Raw genomic sequence first — 21,480 nt, forward strand, 5'->3', positions numbered from 1 at the left:
CGTCAGGTGTTGCCAGAGCCAAGAGTCAGCGTAAGATGCACGTCTGCCCCCACGGCTAAGTAAACTGCCTCCCGCCCGTTAGCCAGAGGAAGCGGGGCTGTTACCTGTAGTCCTCTGTGGTAAGCGCCGGCAGTCGGGGACCTGCCATCTCATCTTGCTATGTGTGACCTTGAGCAGATCCTTTACTTTCCTGGAACGCAGTTTCCTTGTTCATGAAATAAGAGGCAGGTGTGATGAGCTCGTCTAGGGTTCTTTCCCGAGGCACCAGCCTCCCACTCTCTCGAGGCTCCCACAGGCAGCGGCTGCTGGAAGGTGCCTGCATGTATCATTGTCTCATTTAACCTCTCAGGCTGGGGGGTGAGCCGTGGTGAGCCTCCCTGTCCTGAGGCTCCGGGAGGTCACACTGCTGCAGCACGTGAGGGTGTCCACTCTGGGGGCCCCAGGCCTAAAACATCCCCCGGAAATAAAAGTGAGCGCTCCAGAGGTTTTCCAGAGGGGCAGTGTCCGGGGGGGATGGGTGCAGGCCATGTTCAAGCTCACAGTACACGTCAAGCGACACAGAGCCCCAAGTGTGATGTCACGCATGAGCACACACGTGCATGGGTCAAGGGCCACCTCTCGGGTGCAGCCACTGTCCGGGTGTGCCATGCCAGCCGGGCCGGCAGCGGGCACGTGGGGGCCAGTGCAGGTTGCCTAGCAGTGCTTGCGTGTGCCCGGGGTCTCATGCTTTGCCAAGAGAAAAGAACAGACTTCGCTGGGGGCTGCAGCCCATCCCCTATGCACTGCGCTGGGCGGCACGGCAGCAGAATCGCAAAGCGGCATATTCGAGTCCCTGGGGTAGGGTGTGCTTTATTCCCTTCCTATGCAAATCTGATTAAATCAGGACTGACTTTATAATCCGCGGGTGCCTCGATGGTGGCTGTGCCTGTTTTACTGCCCGAGCCTGTTATTACCTTGATAGGTTCTTCTAAACCAGAGAAGATGGGCCGTGCGCTGTGTGCCCCAGCAGGTGGCGCGTGCCAGGCCCACGCCTGCAGCTCTGCTGTCCCTGCTCCTCAGGCAGCTCCGTGGCCGAGCAGTGTGCTCGCCCACCCCTCGGCAACCGCGGGGTCCTGCAGTTCTGGGCACTCGAGTCCCCTTTGTGCCTCCCCACCGTTGAGGAAAAGGGGGGACACGGCCTGCCGGGCCCCCTCGCCCCCGTGTCTGCCCGCGTCAGGGCATTGGCAGCCTTGCAGCCTGCGCCCGGTGAGGAGGTGGGCTGCCCCGCGCGGCGCCCATCAGCACAGACAGCAGGCGCTGCGGTGACGGAGTCGGAGTCGGCGCCCGCGTGAGGTCGCCGAACCCCGAGGCGAGACGGCAGGTTTCCTGTTGGGTGCATCCTCGCCGCCGCAGACGGCCGCGGACAGCTGGGGGGTCCAGCCTGCTTGGCCGGGAGCCGTGGGTGCTGGGGAGGCACAGGCAGGCACAGCGCCCTCTCCCGTTGACGGCCGTCCAGGCCTCAGCCTCCGCGCCTCCAGCTCGTGGCCCCCCTCCAGCTACCAGGACCTGGGAGGCGGCCCCCCCGGGGCTCAGCGGCAGGGAGGGCCTGGCTGCGGGGTCGTAACCAGGTCCCGGGGGAGGGTCTCCAAGCTCCACAGCTGCCTCGACAGGAATCCTGAGGTAAGGGTGCAGTGGTGACCTGCAGACCTGGGGAGGAGGGTGGGAGAAAGGCACGTGGGGTGGCGTCTGACCGACGGGGCCTGGCTCAAGGCCGTTGTAATGGGCAGCGTAAATGGACAGCCTCAGTTTGCTCAGCCTTTAAAACGGAACTGACTTCGGGCTGAGAGGCAGCGCGACAGCAGCGCTCAGCTGCCTGTTAAGTGCCGCGGCAAGGGCATGGGTTTCCAAATGCCTTTGGGGGTATTTACTTAGGAAAAGGCCACATCCTGCAGGAGGGAATGCTCAGGAGTGGAGAATAGGCCCGAGTTGAACTGGGTGGAGGGAGTTTCCCAGGTACGAGACCCGACTGGGCTCTCCACCTCCCGAGCAGGAGGCCGGGAGCCCGGAGAGCAGCCCAGCTCTCCCTTCCCCGCGCCTTTCGCCCTGATTCCTCTGGCTTGTTGTCCTGGCCTAAGGCTGCCCTGACGATGCACTCTCCATGCCCAGGCCCTCCCAGCAGGGGTCCACGCTTCCCCAGGCTCGCCCCCAGGTCCCATCTCCACCCGCCTCGTTTCTGCCCTACCCCCCCTCATTTCAGATAACCTCTGTCGCCTTTTAATCCTTTGCCCTTGACCTTGGTTGAAGCCCCTGCCTCCCTCACCAATGCAAGGGTGATTGGGACCCATGTAGGGGATTGCTCTGCAGTTCCTAGTCTGGGAAGGAAAAGGGTTGGAGGGGCTAGCTTTGTTTGGGGCCCTTTACCGTCTGCCTTAAGTATGTGTGTTAGGAACCTCACACACACACGTGTGTGTTACTGCTCTCAGCCCCGAAACAATCACCCAAGGTTTACGGGCGAGGGCATGGGAGGCTGAAGAGATTTAAACACTCCCAGAGTTCATGCTGCAAGGAAGCGGGTGCTGAAATTGAGACCCAAGGCAGCCTGCTTCCAAAGCCAGGTGTCCCACCCCAGTCACCTGCAGCCTCCGATGGGCTCAGACGCACGGACGTGCAGACCGGACCTCGTCAACCAACAGTTTGCGTGGGATACTTTGACACTTACTAGGAGGAAAAATATCTCCAAGGAGAGTGGCTCCTCAGCCCCTCAGGAAACTGGCCCCGTTGGGTGGATGTGGCGGTGGGCTGTCTGGCTCAGTCCCACCTGGACGGAAGGACAGACTTTCCAGCATAGATTGTACAGTATCTGTGTATTGGGGTGTCCTTGAGCTCATGCAGTTATTGAACTTCTCATGGGTGTGGAACCAGAGCTGAATGTTTTTCTAGCATATTCTTGCTCTCAGTGAAGAAGAAGGGTTTAAGAATATGGCAATTTGAAGGCTTCCTGACACCAGCAAATAGCCAGGGCCCTTCTGCAGAGACTTTGTGTCCTCACACAAATGGGGCATTGCCCTTTACACAGGTTTTATCATACAGATGCCTTTCGGGGTTGCTTCCAGCTTTAATCACATGTACGATAATCACGGCCGATGGAACTCACTGCAATGTCCACCAGCAGTCTTCCTTAACCACTGCTTTCTCCATTCTTTTGTTCTCAATTTCATTGTTTAGCAAAATAGAGCACCTCTTAAAGTGATTTAATTGAGGATGGATGCCTAGGGTCATATTTCTGAGCCCTTAAATGTTAAAACAAAACAAACAAAAAACACATCTTTCTGGTGTCTTCACATGTGAGCGACCTTTCGGCTGGGCTGAAAAGATGGTCATTTTGGGTGTCAGCCCCCTCTATCCTCAGACGCGCTGTCCTCTGGCCTCATATCACAGGGGGAAATCTGTCGTAAGAGGTCATTCCTTCGTTGGTAGTAATAGCTCCTGTTATTATTTAGTCTGCTTGACTCCACATAGGATTCTGGATATTCGAGCTTATCTCCAGAACGTGTTTAGGAGTAGCGCTTAGTTGGGTAAATCGGCTTGGTCCCTTTGTTTCCTTCCAACCTCTAGTTTAATTTAGTTTCATTTCATTTTGCTTTGCACTTTCCTTGCGTAGGCACCCTGTAAACCTTGGCTGTGCCTCTCGCACTCTCTCCTTCTCTCCCTTTCTTCCTTTAATCTTTCCTCCTTCTCCCCTTCCTCCTTCACTGAGAATCAAGTCCCCGGCAGGTCCGACTCACTGCTGGCATGCGGCAGAGATTGTCAACCCAAAGGCCCCCAGTCGAAGTAACTAAGCAGCTCCACTTTTTCTTCTAGGGAATTTGGCGTTTTCTTTTGTATTGCAGAAGTGAGAAAACCCATTAATTTTGAAGCAAATGTATGCAAATACCTTTATTAATATAGGAAATAGGAAAATCAGTTATTGCTTCCTTTATAAATAATACAGGCTTAAAGTTTTAAAGATATTACTTTGGCTAAAATGCATTAAACAGCTGTGAAAAAAATAACATTTTTCTTTGTGGTAATATCTTTAACCAGATTTGTAGCACTAACAATATTTCCTATGTATATATTATTTTATTTAATACAGGTAATCTTTTTATTACCAAATCATATTGTTTCTCAAGAGATTGCCATCAGTACTCATAAAAGCTGCAAAAGGAAAAAAATGAGAAGCCATCCTTTGCCCTCAGATGTATTGCTCTGGCTGCAAATTAAATACACAAAGCTCTTAATATGCTTCAGTGAGTGACTTGTTAGGAGCAGATTTCTTTAAACCGCTCCTCCCCTTGTGTTTCCATTTCAATATGAATTTGACGGTGGATGCCATCACTTTATTTCAACCGTGAGGAAACAGCCACATCTTTAAGCTGCCCATGCCCTGCCTTGAGACCCCAGGGGTAACTTGGTGACTGTCCCTGTGCAGAGAATAACCATGGCGTCCTCAAACCTGACCCGTCCAATTGACCAGCCAGCCCGTGCCCAGCAGGGTTCTCTGGGATCTTCTGCCTTTGGTGTGCGGTGGATTCTTCCCTCTTACAGAGAGCAGAGTTCCCCTTGACCCACACGCAGTTGAGGAAGTTTACTCCAGGTCCATTTGCATCTGAATTTGCTTCATCCTGTGATTTCCACTGTGAAGTGGCCCAAGGGCAAGACTTGGAGTTGCATCCACTGTTGGGTCTAGTTGTGCCATCTGTTGCCTTGATAGCCCTGGGAAAAGCATTAAGCTTGGAGGAACCTCAGTTTTCTGGCCTACAAATTGGGAGTATCAATTCCTATTTAATACCACTGCATGTACGTTGTACCTAGTGTGGCACACACCTGCCCAACAAGTCAGGCTCTGGCCATTCTTTACTGTCCATCCAGGGTCCTTGGATACATGCTTACAGGAAATGTCCGATCTCTGAAAAGTGGGGGACCTGACATGGACAGAAGAGGGCACTGCCCTTCTGAGTTCTGGTTCTTTGATCTTGAGGCCACATGTCCTTTGTAGAAGGTGGCAGAAGCAAGACAATTCCACATTAAGCAAAGACCCAGCTGTGATGGGGACAAGTGAACTGTTAGCTGCAACGAGGAAGATGTCTGTGGCTATCCCTAAACTTAGGTAGACCAAAGGTCCAGTTTCAGAAACTCTTGCCTGAAGCCACTCTGCCCAGAGAGTCTTCGTTCTTCCAACCACGACATGGCCTGAAGCGCCTCTCTGTCTCTCTTCGACCCTCAAGACCTCCTGATGAGCAAGGGAGCAGCAGCTGAAGAGATCTGACAATTCAGATGGGCGGCTATGGAGCCCAAGAAAGGAATTTGCCTCAATTCTCCCTGTCCTATCCCAGGGCTGCACCAGGCCACTGTGGAAATGGGACTCGGAAGCCGCAAGCTGCCCTTGGCAAGTGGTGCAGCCACCTGGTCCTGTGTGCTCCAGCCTCCATCCCTTGGGTGCTGTGTCCTTCAAGTATCCTACCGCAGACTTAGTCTCTCTACGCAGGGCCAAACCGCTGGGCCCACACCCCCTCCCTGCGCTCCCTTCTTCTCCCACCAGAGCCCTGTCTACACGCTCTGCCTCCACACCGCTGACCAATGCCAGCCTTGCACTCTGCCTTCCCCAGACTCACCTGCAGGGTCAGCTTCTCCTGAAAAGAAAAAAGAAGCACCTGAAAATATGCTCAACATCATTAGCCATTCGGGTAAGACAAATCAAAGCCATGAAGTACCCTTTCACACCCACTACAGCAGCTACTATTGAGAAAAAGGAAAATGGCAAGTGTTAGGATGTGTAGAAGGAGCGCTCATTCTCTGTGGGACTGGAAGATGGTGCAGCTGCCGTGGGAGACGGCCTGGGGGCTCCTCAGAAGGCTAAATATAGAACCACCATATGAGCTGGCCATCCCACTTCTAGATAAAACCCAAAACCATTGGAAGTAGAGACTTGAACAGATATTTTCACACTGATGTTCATAGGGGACATTATTCACAAATGCCCAAGAGTGGGAGTAATCCGAGCAATTCAACTGATGAGTGGATAAACAGGACATGGAATACACATACAGTGGGATGCTATTCAGCCAAAACAGGAACGAAGTTGCGATTCATGCAGCAATGTGGTTAAACCTTGAAGACATCATGTCGAGTGAAATAAGCAGACGCAAAAGGACAAGTACTCTGTGATCTCACGGATAAGAAATAATCAGAATAAGTAAATTCATAGAGCCTGAAACTAGAATACAGGTTGCCAGGAGCTGAGGGTGGGGTGGGGAATGGGGCTTGACTGGCACAGAGTTTCTGTTGAGGAGGATGGAAGAGTTTTGATAATGGATGGTGCTGATGGGAACACGACACTGTAAATGTAATTAGTGCCACTGAATTATATATTGGAATGTGGTTTAAAGGGGAAATTCTAGGTTGTATATATGTTCATAGAATAAAATATATATATATACACACACACACATATAGGACTATGCAATACAAGCAGTGACCCCTAATATAAACTATGGGCTACTGTTAATAGTGTAGTTATAATAATATTCTTGCATCAATTTGCAATAAAGGTGCCACGGCAATGCAAAGTGCTAATAATAGGGATAACTGGGTGTGTGAGGGAGGTATATAGGAACTCTGTATTCTCTGCATGGTTTTTCTGTAAACCTACAACTTCTCCAGTAAAAAAAAAAATTCAAAAAACAGAAATGATCGCACACGTGCATGAATTGATGAATGGGGGTGTAGATAGATGATAGATAAACAGATGATAGAGATAGATTATAGGTGTAGATAGACAGTAGAAATAGATGATAGATTGGTGATGATAGATGATAGAAAGATGATAGATAGGTAGGTAGGTAGATAGATAGATAGATAGATAGATAGATAGATAGATAGATAGATAGATAGATAGATAGATGGGTGGATGGTAGACCCTAAAGACCTCTCTTTTGAGTTGTCACTTCTCTTCACTTGACAAAACTTCCGCTGCTCACCAGGTGGTCCTGGGAGAGGGCGGAGGCCAGAGGAGCCTCAAGGCACCTTATACCTTTCTGACCGGCCTCATTCAAATGGCAGAACCCGTTCCCCCACAAGGGAATGACTGAATGAGTGAATGGATGAATGGACGAGGGCGGCCCGCGCGGAGGCGCGCCCAGGAGGAGCCCGCCCCCTCAGGACGCGGGGCGTGCGCTAACCCTGCCAGGCCCTCTCCCCCGCAGGGCGGAAGCTTCGACGTGGCGGACAGAATGTTCCACAGCGTGAGGAGCGCCTGGGAGTCGGCCTGCAGGGAGAACATGAGCGACGTCAGGGAGCTGACCCCCGAGTTCTTCTACCTGCCCGAGTTCCTGACCAACTGCAATGCGGTGGCGTTCGGTGAGTGGGCCTGGGCGGGCCGGGCGGCGGGGCAGTGCGGCCTCGCCCCTTCTGCCGGTGGCTCCCTTGGTCCGTCTCTGCTGAGCGTGTGGACAGGTGCTTGACGGGGCCTGGGTTGGCCCGAGGCCACCACTGGGTGGCAGCACCGGGCTGGCGAGGCTGGGCTGCAGAAGGACGCGTACCACCAGCATGTACTGGGACAGCTTTGAGCCCCGTCCCCCAGTGGCCTTTTCCTTCTGAGCACCCCCAGGCCACAGGTTGGCCCGAGACGGTGGCCAGGGAGCAGGGAGCTTCTAGTAGCCCAGGTCTGGCCCTACCCTGCTGTGTGATCACGGGCAAGTCCTGGCCCCTCTCTGGTCTCCGTGTTCCTCCAGCGTGACCCAAAATGGGTAACCTGGGCTCCAAGGAGAGTGGCTTCCCTAGACATCTGGGTGACACTGGGAAGAGCCTCGTAGCATTCAAGGCAGTTGAACGAACACGTATGCTTTCGGCCCCACTCCAGGATAAGTCACATTTTCTTACTTCTTTAGAGGAGGTGGCGCGCAGTCAGGCCCCCTGGCAACTGCACATGTGCCTCGGGGGTCTCCACAGACAAAGGCACAGGAGGCCAAGTGCAGGCGACTCCAGGACTGGGTGTGTGGTCATGGGCAGCCTCCATCGCTGGCCTGGGGGGCCCACGCACCCCATAAAGCTCCCTCTGAACCGTCACCCACACACTCTCAAGCCCCCCAGCTCCCCTCCCTCTGGCTCCTCCATGGCACATTTGGGGAGCATGCAGGTAAGGGGCCCAGCCCTGGCCTCCAGCCCGCCCCTCCAGGGCAGTGGTTTCCAGCCCCTGATACTTAGGACGTTGGAAACAGCCCTAGGCCTGGGCCCCGGCTGGCCCGCCTCACTCTGTGGTCTGGGAAGGCAGGGCTGGCCCCGCACGGTTCAGCTTCTCCTCCGCCCACGTGGGTACGGGTGGAGAACCGACGATTGCCGCAAAGCAGGGGGCCAGCGACCACGGAAGAAGAGGGGGGCGGCCCGCGGCGCCCGGGAGGTTCTGGAGGTGGGGACGCCAGCTGGGTCCTGGAATTCCAGCTGGGGTGATCTGAACTGGGGGGCGGCCCACACACAGGGTGGAGACAGAGAGCAAAGGGAGTCCTCAGGGAGTCAGCCGCCAACGCTGGAGCAGGACCGCCCTGGGCAAGCCCAGGCTCGAGGTCCCGGGGCCTCCCGGGCACATTGCCCTGCAGGTGGGCACCGACCGGGCGGGGGAGGAGGGATAGAAAACAGAGACACTTAAATAATTGGAGTATTGTCTGATGCCAAGACATCCCATGAAGAAAACAAGTGGGAAAATAGTTCGAGAGTGATTTGAGGGGACCCGCCTTGCTCTGATCCCTGGAATAACATGTCCAGGGACAGGTAAGCTGGGGTGGAAAGAGATGGGCGGAGTGAGGAGGGGAACGTATTTTTCAAGTAGCACTGTGGAACCTTCAGAAAGTTTTAAGCAAGACTAGATAGTTACTAGCCCATCTCTATATACCTGGTGTTAGTCTGCACTTTATGTATATTTTAATATAGATATTGATTTTAATGTAACAGATACTGATAATTATAAAGTAATAGAATACCTTGTTAACTGCAGTGATTATATTATGGATATTACAATTGCAAATTCAGTGGCCTCCCATCCCCGTTGGTGCCCCACTTCCCTAAAGCCCCTGATGTTTCCCATCCCACTCAGGCTGCATGCAGGATGGGACGGTGCTGGGGGACGTGCAGCTCCCTCCCTGGGCAGACGGAGACCCTCGGAAATTCATCAGCCTACACAGGCAGGTGAGTCAGGCTGGCCACTCCAGACCCCTGGTGTCCTGATAGAGAATTCAGCCTCCCCTCGATGTCCACGGAGGCTTTCTGTCGAGTGGAAGGTAATGACAGGCACCTTCCAGGCTCTTGCCTCTGGAGAGCAGAGAAGGGGCTGGGGTCCGTGCCCCAGGTTGGCAGGAAAAGCTTTGGGTCTCGGCTCTTTCAAGAGATCTGTTAGGCTTTGCCCTTGTGCTCGTTTATTTTGGGAACCACTGGGTGAATTGAAGCAAGAGCAGATTTTTCTTGGATTCCTTAGAGGGTAAGTCAGTGCCCTTAGCCAACCCTACAGGCAGGAGCACTCTTTGCTGCTGGGATATCCCGGAGAGAAGACCCCAAGGAGCTCCCACAGGCCAAAGGATTTGCCAGAACTGGGGAGGACTTGCCTTATAACCCAGAGGCCATCTTGACACACTTATCCTGGATCAGATATCTGGGTTAGGATAAGCACATGAAAAGACGTTCAATGTCATTAGTCATCGGGAAAATGTAAAATAAAACCACAGCAATAAAGGTGGTGAGGATGGGTAATGAAAAGCCTGGTTTGAGAAGGAGAGAACAGAGGGAGAAAGTACCAGGAAGGGATGGGAGGTTGGGGGAAGATAAGGTTTAATTTTCAAACTTTTAATGAGTTGTTGGGAAAGACTCAAATGAAAAAGGTTGACGATGCAACAGAAGATGGAATAATCAGTTCCTGCAGGAGCAGCAGGACTCAGAATCCAAAGCATGGGTATAGGATTAGCTTTGAGTACGAGGAGGGACGGCATTTGGTCTTCGAGAGGAAGAAGTGTGGAGGGTACAGGTGAAGGTAGGTGTGTGTGCTGTCAGGAACATGGGGGACTTCCTAGTGGCTGACTATTTTCCCTGTTAGGGAGGGGGTGTGGTCACCTTCTGAGAAAGGACAGTGGAGGTGGGTCAGAGTTGCGGAGAAGGCAGACATGTGAAAGAGTCTCTGGAGAGATGTGAACCATGAGCTCACCAGAGAAACATACCTGGATTTCCTGACAATGCTAGTATCCATTTGAGGTTGATGATCAAAAGTTATAGGCTCAACGGTACACCTCCTTTGTGACATTCTCTAGCTACTCTGAAGACAGAAAATATGTGAGTGTTGTGAAAAGACACATGATTTCAAGGTGTGGACTAGAGTGTTTTTTTTTTTTTTAAAGATGCTTAGAGTACATAAAATGTTACATAAAAAAATATAAGGGATTCCCATATGCCCCACTACCCACACCTCCCACTTTCCCCCATATTAACAACTTTTTTCATTAGTGTGGTACATTCATTGCAATTGATGAACACATTTTGGAGCATTGCCACTAAGCATGGATTATAGTTTACATTGGAGTTTACACTCTCTCCCACTAAATTCTCTAGGTTATGAAAGGATGTACAATGGCCTGTATCTGTCATTGCAATGTCATTCAGGACAACTCCAATCCTGGACATGCCCCCTTATACCTTTTTCCCTCTGCCTGACTTTAGCACCTCCAGTGGCTACTATCTCCACATCAATGATATAGTTTCTTCCACACAATAAGACTATAGTAGAATAGCAGTAAGTCTACTCTATTCCATATTTTGTTCCGTATCCTGAGGATTCTGGGATGGTGATGCCCACTCCACCTCTAACAGAGAGGGGGCTTCAATCCCACATGACTGATGGATGGGACTCTCTTGCTTGCAGTTGTAGACACTCTTGGTTCCTTTGTGTGGTGGTTGTCCATCCTCATCTCCTTGTTAGCTGTCTTGATTGAGTCCAATGAACTGGAGTGTAGGTGTTACAACTCCACTGAGGCTCAGGGCCCAGCTGACACATGGACAGCCCAGAGATTCAAGTCTCTTGAATATACACCTACCAACTCCAGCATCAACTATAGGTTCAAATAAAAGGGACAGAAGAGGCATGTGTGAAGAAGTCACATCTGAGTCCAACTGTGTCACAGTTGGAGCACAAACTCCAAAGTAGGGCCCACTGGCAAGGCACCAAACTCTGGAGCTATCTGCCATGACTAGAGGACCTGGGTGTCTCCAGAGCCCTCAGGAGCTATTTGGCATAGTATCAACTTTGGCAATCTGTGAGATCCTGCTGAGATGTGCATAAGTGTTACCTCTCTGCTGACCTCCCAACTCACTTTGAAGTCTCTCAGCCATATAAGCTCATTTTTCTTTACCTTTTCCCCCTTTTATTCAAGGTCTTTTTTTGCAGTGGCATCATTAGCTGATACTTGGTAGTAATTCCTTGGTGCCAGGGAGGCTTATCCCCTGGAGTCATGTCCCACACTGGGGAGAAAGAGTGTTCTTGAAGTGATGGACCACTAAATCTAAACTGGGTAAAGCTGTAACTGTAGACAATAAAGTGCTGACAGAGTGTAAGGAAGTAAAGAGGGAAGGGGGCTGGAAGTTCTGATGAGGTAGGAAGAGCAGTCTTAGGAGTAAACTACCAGCAAGAAGATGGTGTGGCTATCACCAACTGAGATGTTAGAGTGAGTGAATTTGAAGAGGAAGCAGGTATGGATACTGACACAGATTGAGGTGAGTCCATGGGAGCAGATGACTTTAGATGGAGTGAAGGAGAAAGTCATCAGAAAGCTGGAGCTTGAGGAGCTGAGAGGCAAAATGTGGAAATCCCTGAGGATGATGGCAGTTCTTAAAGAAGGAAAGAAGGCAAGGCCAGAAGTCACTCTCTTTGATGAAAAGTTGATAGTTAACAACAGTGAAAATGAGGGGGTTGAGTCAAGTCCTACGAACCTCAGGGGAGCAAATTTTTTTCTTCTTTTAACAAGAGGGCAGAAGAGCCATGGTCTGAAGTATCAGTTAGGAGCAAGGAGAGCATCAACCCACTTTCTGGCTCCAAAACACACATAATCCAGCAAGTAGCCACCACTTGACCCAGCTGAAGGGGAGCCGGTGCCTCCGGGGACAGCCAGGATTCATTGAAGGAAAGGAGATGGAAGGAATGCTCAAGAACAGATTGAGGATGTGGGAAATGTGCTGGTTATGAAGTAGCAGGACAGAGGGACCAGGGGAAGAGTCAGATATCTTGTCCTGAGAGTTTACCTTGGGTCACCAACAAATGGTTTTCACAGACATTTCCAGACAGCCCTCAGGTGTGCTCCGGGCTGAATGGGAGGACCGGGAGAGCCACACCTTTCACCACGCCTTGTATGACCTTGCCCACATGTGGCTCAGTTGGCCTCAAAGCCCTTTTGGCCATATGTCTCTTAGAGAAGCTAACACACACAGGTGGCCGGTCTTCCCAGGTCCTTCCAGAGGAGCATCAAGGGAACCCAGCAAACCAGCTAATCCCAGCTGGAAGTCTTTGGGTGTGGGGGCCCAGCCCTGAAGCTGAGCTCTGACCAGCACATATGGGTGACGGCAGACATGGGAACTGCAAGATGCTGGCCCACACTTCCTCTTGTTCATGTGTGGCAACTGTTGAGAAATATCAGCAACCTGGGGGCCCTAACCTGAGCCAACACCATCCCTTCTGGGCTGTATCCCTGACAGAAGGAGTGTGTTTGGGCTCCTGTGCTGAATTCCTTCAATTTCCCGTTAGATGCGACCTTCAGAAGCAGAGGTTGTTGGGTTGTTGGGAACCTCCTTCCTGAGCAGGGAGAGGTTGGAGCCCCACCTGGAGGCTGTACTCTCAGAGCTAGGGTTCATGGTTGAATCTGGAAAGTGTCCTGTGCTCCCACCTGGGAGCAAAGAGCCAAGGGCCCATTGTACACTGTGGAACGTTTCTCAGTGCACACTTGCCCCTTAGGTCACACTTGCTAGGCACAGGCTCAGGGCTGGGCAGAGGTGCCCAAGGAGAGGAGCTCACATTCCTTGGGAGTCTTTCCTTTCCATAGACCATATACAAAGGACCCCACACCCAGATGCTGATACTTTCTGGGATCTTGACTGAAGTGAGATCTGCTTAGAGAGGCTGAATATTCCCTCTGGGAAGGTAGGGTCCGAAGGCACACAAGCACCTGCCCCCAGAACTGGGTTAATTAGACTTGCCAGCAAGAGGCTATGTTTACGAAAGAGGAAACAGAGGTACACCCCAAGCCTCCACCTGGCATGAAGCAGGTTGCATTGGTCAGCCAAAGGGGTGCTGATGCGAAATACCAGAAATTGGCTGTTTTTATAAAGGGTATTTATTTGGAGTAGGAGCTTACAGATACCAGGCCATAAAGCATAAGTTACTTCCCTCACCAAAGTCTATTTGGAGCAAGATGGCTGCCGACATCTGTGAGGGTTCAGGCTTCCTGGGTTCCTGTGTTCCTGGGGCTTGCTTTCTCTGGGTTCAAGGTTCCTTTCTTCCTGGGGCTGGCTTCTCTTTCCTCTGCGTGCTGACTTCCCAGGGCTCCAGCTTAAGTCTTAAGCATCAGACTCCAACATCAAAACTCGAACCTTAGAAACCAAGGGGTGGGGACTCAATGCCCTAATCATAACTCAATCATGCCCAGGTACAGATCAGATTACAAACATAATCCAATATTTCTTTTTGGAATTCATCAATAATATCAAACTACTACACAGGTGCTCCATAGTAATCACTGAAGTTAACACTTACAAGAAGCTGGCAAGTGCATTACTTAACCCTCACCTGAATCTGTGAAGGTGTGATTACCACCTCTTACAGAGGCAGAGACTGAGGGACAGGAACCTGAGGGCAATGCTTAGGTGGATACCCAAGCAATTTGCTCCCAAGCTTGCTCCCCCAACCACACTTTGTCTTGCCTCCCCATTCTTTCTGGTCAGAATCAGCTCTTCCTTTTTCATCTTTCAGATATCAAGAGGACCCCCAGAATTTATTTCCAGCCTGGTCACTTCAATTTCAATATCTAACCCCCAGACTAGAATTATATAGAAGTTCCGAATTTCTGGTTATATTATGGAGTGGATGGAAAAGGGCTGTTGGAAGAGCCAGATCTGTTTAACGGAGGCAGGAGCTGGGGTGGTCCTCGGGTGGTTGGCATGCTGCCCGGTGGCCCTAGGTCAAGTGCAGAGAGCCGTTATTCATCTCCCTGGTGCGGAGCCAGCACCCTGAAGCATCTGTGCATCGTGCGGGGGGCATGCAGTAGCAGGAGGGCTGGGTTCCCATGTTTCCTGGGTCTCGGTTCCAGGCTCTGGAAAGTGACTTTGTAAGTGCCAACCTCCATCACTGGATCGACCTCATCTTTGGGTACAAGCAGCAGGGGCCGGCGGCGGTGGAGGCCGTCAACACCTTCCACCCATACTTCTATGGGGACAGAGTGGACTTTGGCAGCATCAGCGACCCTCTGATCAAGAGCACCATCCTGGGCTTTGTCAGCAACTTTGGGCAGGTGCCCAAACAGGTATGGCGTGGCACCTGTCCTGCTTTCTCACAAGGGCATGCCCAGCGTGAGCTTGGGAGAGGAGGCCTGCAGAGGCCACCTGGTCCCCGCGTGGTTTCCTACACCTCAAACAGCAGGACTTAACCCTCGGTCACACCTGATGATGACGCTAGTGATGATGACGTCATTTAACGATGATGATGGAGGCTACGTTCCTCTGTCACTTAAGGTAGAGACGCAATAATTGTTCTCTACACAGTATTTAATTCTTCATCATGCATCTTACCCTACAGGGTTGTTAAGATATATGAAATGCTTGGAAGCATCTGAAACAATTAGCACTCAATATGTGTTACTTATTGGTGAGATTACTTCCTCTCGACAGTTCTGGGTATGAGAATTATTCTGCCATTTACAGGTCAGGAAACCGAGACTCTGAGAAGCGAAACAATTAGCCTGCCCAGACTTGCACTATTAGCAGGCAACAGAGGCGGGGCTGTTGCCCCATCAAGCTAGTTCCACAGCCTGTGCCTCCTGGCACAGGTACGAGAGCATAGAAATTCTGCCTGCTGGGCCCCTGGAGAAATTGCAGGGATCTTGCATGGACCTTTGACTCCACTGGCTCCATCTCCCCTTACGATGCTCCTTAGCAATTTGAGGTTGTCCATTCTTCTTGATTAAAGGTGGCCAGGAGAGTTAGGGCCTTATTTAACTGACCTCACCCTGCCAACTCCCATCCTGTTAGAAGCGTTTGCAGGGACTGAGCCTGCAGGTGCTTCAGGCACCCTGTGCAAGGAAGAAAGTGCTTTCCTTCACGCTTGCTCCAGAACCCGTGCTCTGCTTTCCGAGGCTGTTAATTACCAGCCCTGCAGCTCCGAGTGCTGGTCAAGGGCTGGGTGAGTGACTGAACCAAGGCCCGAGTGGGCTTGAGACCACCAGCCGGCCTGCCCCTCCCCTCCATCTGGAAGGTTCCACTGTGGCCCACGTCTGTCTCTCTGCACACACACGAACACACGGACACAGGTCCCAGTTAGGCAGAACATCGGGATCTCAGAAGAGGCAGGAACAAGAAAGACCACGGGTGGGGCCTGTGCCTCTTGGCATATTTGCATGGATGTTGTTACAGAATTCCATGTGGCTCTCCAGATGGATGAGCCTGCAGTTTGTAAGGGAAGGGAGAAAAAACTATGAGAAATAGTTCAAGCAGAGGAAGAAAGACGTGTGATCTAGAAAGGAGAGAGGGCCACGCTGATCCCTGGGATGCCGGAGGCAATTCTCCCAGGGACGGGGTCCTCAGTAGCTCCATGGAGAGAAGAGGACAGATTTGGCAGCCAGAAAGGCCACCCCTGCCAGCCACGCGCTGTGCGCCCTGGCAAGAGCCACTGCCCCTCTCAGCCCCGGGCCCCTCCTTGCACCTGGTGAACCAGACGGCGTTGTTCAGGCTTCTCTCTTCTCTGGGATGCAAACCCGGCCGGCCAGCGCCCAGGAGCGGTGAGCAGCTGTGCCTGCCCCGGGGTGGCTGATCCCCTGGACCTCTGCCCCTGACTGGCGGGTGTGGCGTGCTTCTGTCCCTTTGCCCCTCCAGCTCTTCACTAAGCCACACCCGACCAGGACCCCCACAGGGAAGCCTTCGTCCAGCAAAGAGGCATCCACAGCGGCGAGCGCGCCGGGCCACCCGCAGCCGCTCTGCTGCGTCCTGCCGTCACTGAGGCCCTCCCAGGTCACGGTCAAAGGTGAGCACCTGCTGGACTTCGTCTGCAGGCCACAGGGGCGCCGCCCGGCGCAGACCTGTCAGAGGCCGTCCTTGCCCGAGCGCCGGCTTCCTCGGTGGCTCAGCAGCGCAGACCCAGGGCGGGGGCGGGCACCTGACTCCCACTGAGAATCCAGGGGGGTCTCTGCCCCAGTCGGCTTCCAGGATGACCCACGTGTCTGTCAGTCTCTTGCACACACACACACCTTCGCACATCCAAGGTTGTGTATGGAAGCCCCCAGGGTTCTGGAAAGAGATTCCACGCCGCCTCCGCCCCCTGGTCCCTGCGTCCCCGGGCCGCGCAGCCACAGCGGGAGCTAGTACCACCCCGGCCTGGCAAGCTCTGGGCGAGCCGCTGAGCTTCCGAGAGCCCCCGGGTATCAGGGCGGGGAGGCCGTGAGAGATACTTGAGACCCTGCGCCCGCTGTGCCCACCCCGAGCAAAGCATGTGACATACGTCCTGCTCATTAGTCTGTCACTTTTGACCATGAGTTCAGGGGCCTCGTCACCTGCCAGAAAGCACCGAGAACCTCCATAGAGGCCGGACACCCCCGGGGAGGGGCCTGGCCAGAGGGACGGCCCCCCAGCTGGGAGCAGGAGGGCGGGTGAGCCTGGGCTCGGGGCGCTAAGCGGGCGACACGCTGCTCCTGAGGGGTGTAAGGTCGGGCTCGTCAGGGTTCCCCCAGTGTCCTTGGCCCCCCCAAATGCATCAGGTGCGGGGCCTGCTTCTCTCGGCTCTGGAACCAGGTGTCTCCTGCCGTGCAGAAGTCCCGGGACAGTTGAGCACAGTCCCCGCCATTAGTGGGGGCATGGGGGTCCCCCTTATCAACAGCTGCAAGAGAGCTTGCGTGCAGGCTGAGAGAGGCTGGGCGTGGACCCCTGCCTGCCTGGCCTGGGTGAGCTGCTGAACCTGTCCGAGACTCAGTTTCCTCACTTGTAATGTGGGGAAAGCAGCGGCCACGGCCTGCGGCTCATGGTGACTGTACAGTGACATGGCGACTCTCACGCCGGCTGGCCCCGAGCCAGCGCTCGGACAGGTGTCCTCATAGACGCTGATGCGCCTCGAAGCCCATCCCGGGCACTGAGAGACCCCTGGCGTGGGCTGCTGTCCCCAGCCCCTCCCTCCAGGAGAGGGGACTTCCCTGGATCCTGGTCTACCTCTGCCTGCTGGTGAGGTAGGGGCAGGGAGAGGGGTGGAGGGCCGCCTTACGCAGCCCCTGCTTGCCAGCCCCCCATGTGCACTGTCTCCGGGGGTCTTTGGGTTGGCTTGGTGCCCATCTGTCCCGAGAGCCTCAGGCCCCTCTTGCCCCTGACATCCCTTCTTAAGGGCCCCTGGACACCCACCTCAGTGGGGGCGGTAGAGCCTGAGGAGCAGGCCCCCATCCCGGGGTCACACGCCCAAAGGCCCCCGAGCCAGGCCCCTGAGGGAGCCACCCCTGCCGGGGGACGTTTGCCCGCCACAGCTCTGGTCTGAGCCCAGCGGCAGTGGGCCGTCCTTGGGCAGGTACACTCCACCCTGCTAACTCGGGGGTAGATATGTTCCTCTTCTCCCTGGGTTCAGAATCCCCCAAGGGCGCCATCGGCCACATCGTGCCCACCGAGAAGACCATCTTGGCCGTGGAGAAGAACAAGTTGCTGCTGCCCCACCTCTGGACCAAGACCTTCAGCTGGGGGTTCGACGACTTCAGCTGCTGCCTGGGAAGCTACGGCTCCGACAAGGTGGGCGAGCACGGCCCCCGGCTGCCTCGGGGTTCCTCCAGCTGGAGGCAGACGGAGAGACGGGCCAGCCGGAAGCAGGGACAGCCCCCTCCCTCCACCCCCTCCAGGAAGCTGCGCCCCCAGCCCTGGGAATGAGATGTTCACGTGGCCTGGAGAAGGGCCTCGATGGGCCACGTATCAAGGCCACTTCCCACGAGTCGAGCTTGCAAGTTAGCAGCTCATGCTTCCCAACTCCAGGTTGGAGGGCGGGTTCTCCGTTGCAGGCTCTTACTCTGTCGGGGGGAAAGTGTTGGGGGGCTTCTCCTGCCCCGTCAGGGCTGGGAGTCAGAGGACAGATGCAGAGCCTTCAGCAAGATGCCAGAAGCAGCCCTCTGGTTTCTTGTTGGTCTGACCCCTCCTCATTTCATTGCTCTCCGTCGTGGATGCTGAGGTAGCACATACTGGACCACGGCCCCAAGGGGAAATACTGGGTTAGGTTCCTGCAACATTTTCATCATCCACTCAGTACATAGGCTTGTGGCATATGTGTTCCTGTGGAAATACTCCTTAGTTAATGCATATTGCTGATTCAGTAAGTCTGAGCTCACAGCCTGTGGCACTGTAACTCCTACCTGAATGTGCTTGTTTTCTCCATCAGGCACGTTGCAGCCTTTTTGCTCCTAGGAACACTAGATAGTACTTCAGGGCTACACTTGGAAGCCATTTTAAGCTGTGGAACCAACAACAAAAAGCACAAAAAGGCGAAAAGCATGTCACTAAATAAATCTTGAAAAGGACAGTCATTTACAGTAGAGAGCTGAAACAACAAGGCAGCATATCGCCTTGTTTGACCTCATAGGGAACATGCATGTTGGGTGACTCTGATTTTTCATTACTCCGTGCATGTCCATGAATGACTATAAAAATGCTGCAAGTATGGATTTTGGGAACAAATAAATCTTAGCCAGTAAGCAGACTCCAAATACAGAATCCGTGAACAATGGGGATGGGTGGTCTCTCTGCCTTCTTGATGTGACCCCTCCATCCCTCCCTGCCTCCTCTCCTACCCTGGCTCCTCTCACACTCCCTCCACTCACCTGGCCATGTCACACGGGAGGACTTCCTGACCCACCCTCTCCCACCAGCCAAGCTGGCCCTGGCAGGGAGCACCCCCTAAAAGCTGTCTCTGGCCTCCCAAGGCTGCATCTCCCGGGGGCGCTCACACTCCCTGTACCACCTGCTCACTCCCTGCTCCCCATCCACAGCTGGGAGCATCTTCAGGACCAGGACAGACTGGCTTTTGTCACCAGGGCCTGACCCAGAGAGGGTCTCAGTAATGCCTCCTGAGCAAACCTCCCACCCCCCATGACCGCAGCACGGTGGCACCTGGACTCCCCATGCCCTCTGCCCCTGGCGCCCAGCCCCGGCCCACCCCCCCGGCACCAATGCACTCTCCGCTGGGTTCCCACAGATCCTGCTGACGTTCGAGAACCTGGCCGCCTGGGGCCGCTGCCTGTGTGCCGTGTGCCCGTCCCCCACAACCATCGTCACCTCTGGTGCCAGCGCCGTGGTATGCGTGTGGGAGCTCAGCATGACCAAGAGCCACGCGAGGGGCCTGCGCCTCCGGCAGGTATGGCGCCCCACGCCCCGCGCACGGAAGGCGCCAACGGGCACAGCTCTCTTGACCCTGGGGCTGGGTGGCACGGGCTCCGGTTCATCTTCAGGGTGACACTGACCCATGCACAGGACTTCCAATGGGACAGGGAGAGAGGCCGCACCAAACTCAGCAACTTCCCCTGACGTGAACGAGCAGGTGCAGTAGCATCCTTGTACCAGGTGACCCATCTGAAGCCTTTGCCATGAGCTGCACATAACACTAAGTAGTTTGACCTGGAGTCTCCATTTCCCTTCTCCATAACCCTACAAATTCTACTACTTTATTTTTAGTAGGTGCTACTATCGTGCCTACTGTCCAGGTGAAAAAGACAGTAGCTCAATAAAGAGAAATGACTTGTCCGAGATGGCTCAGCCAAAACGGGAAAGGCTATTTCAGAACAGAGGTGGTTGTGGGAGTCGTAGCAAAACTTCTTTCCAGACCTCCCTCCTAAACCACCACCGCCCACAGTGCTCACACGTGCTCAACGCTCAAATGTGCCCATCACTCAAATGTGCCTGGGTCTCTCCAGACATGCTTTTCATTCTTAGAAAGCTGGTATTTTTATTTCTGCTTTCAGAAGTGGACACAGAGGCTTGGAACAGTTAGGAGTTTGCATGTGAACCTGGATTTACCTGAGCCCGTGCTCTGTGCTTTCTTTCTGTGTACTCATGAACTTGCCCTAGAATATTTCCCATGGCCCCTGCTAAAAGGCAATTCAGTTTTTTACATAAGTTGTTTACTTAGCCATATAGCCCCAAAGTAACAAAGATGCAAAAATAACTGCGAAAACGTACCCCCGAACAGATTTTCTAAACTGAAACCTCTTTCCTTGATGCCGGGTCCCTGCACAATTTCCACGCCTCTCCTGTCCGCTCCAGCCAGCCCTTGCCCCGACCACAGCCCCGTACATGCCTGGGGCCCGGGGTCTGCGTAAATGGGAGTTACCTGGTGATTTGGGCGGTGCGGGAGGCGGTGCACCTGCCAGAGGCAGCTGTGCAGGTCGAGTGCAGGGCAAGCGCAGGCTGCCTTCACCCTCCAAAGCCAGCAGGGGATCGCAGCCTTGGCACTTCCAGCCTGCAGAAGGACATTCTAGGCGGCTCCAGAGAGGTTTCCTCGCTCCTTCCCAGCAGCCGAGGTGGGCAGTGGGCTGGACTTGGATTCCAGCCTACATGAAGCGCCGGTGCCTTACCTTCCTGGAGTGTTTTGCTCTTGGAGCATGGCTGATGCCCATTTCTGACACTCCCTGGGGACTTGGGGGAGATCCGACCCTGCCCTGCCCTGGGCCTTGAGCAGTGGGGGGCTGCCCTCCCACCCATCGCCCCTCCACACTCTTGTCTAGGAGTAAAGATGCTCATAAAAGTCCACGCATTGACGGCATCCAGATGCCGTTTCTCAGCCTCTCCTAGTTCCAACTCAAGAAAATAGCGCCTGCAGAATCCCACATGCTCTTATTTTTCTAGGCAAAATAAACTGTTTTACCATTTACTCAAGAAACCTGACTTGGCCTCAGTGACCCCAGGACCAGCTGCTTCCCAGCCAGGAGCCCATCCCTGCCCTGTGGCCAGAGAAGTCACTCTTCATTAGGTTTGCAAATACAGTGTAAAAGAGTCAAGAACAATGTCAAATTCACTTCCAAACAGAGCAATCCCTTGTAATCCCCAAGTTTTCATTTTTGCATACTGCCATCCCCCTATATACATATTTATACCATTCTGACCATTGTGGACAAATTCTTCCTCTACTGTTTTCACCTAGTCTATCACCTTGTTTCCATTTTCCTGCAGGCTCTATAATTTACATTTCAATTTTCCATATTATTCCATTTCCATAAAATTACA

General features: G+C 53.5%; 1 protein-coding gene across 2 annotated transcripts in view; it reads left to right on the plus strand.

The window, feature by feature from the left end:
• WDFY4 (WDFY family member 4) overlaps positions 1-21,480 on the plus strand; it is a 270,517-nt gene that overhangs the window by 237,393 nt on the left and 11,644 nt on the right. Inside the window, exons 52-57 of one of the 2 annotated variants that reach the window (XM_058299130.2) lie at positions 7,224-7,377; positions 9,107-9,198; positions 14,346-14,558; positions 16,123-16,270; positions 17,822-18,006; positions 19,457-19,615. In XM_058299130.2, coding sequence (XP_058155113.1) covers positions 7,224-7,377; positions 9,107-9,198; positions 14,346-14,558; positions 16,123-16,270; positions 17,822-18,006; positions 19,457-19,615 — 951 coding nt within the window. The remainder of the gene's footprint in view (positions 1-7,223; positions 7,378-9,106; positions 9,199-14,345; positions 14,559-16,122; positions 16,271-17,821; positions 18,007-19,456; positions 19,616-21,480) is intronic. The other variant, XM_058299131.2, reaches the window with a different exon arrangement.

The sequence above is a fragment of the Dasypus novemcinctus genome, chromosome 6, assembly GCF_030445035.2.
Source record: "Dasypus novemcinctus isolate mDasNov1 chromosome 6, mDasNov1.1.hap2, whole genome shotgun sequence".
Classification (NCBI taxonomy): domain Eukaryota; kingdom Metazoa; phylum Chordata; class Mammalia; order Cingulata; family Dasypodidae; genus Dasypus; species Dasypus novemcinctus.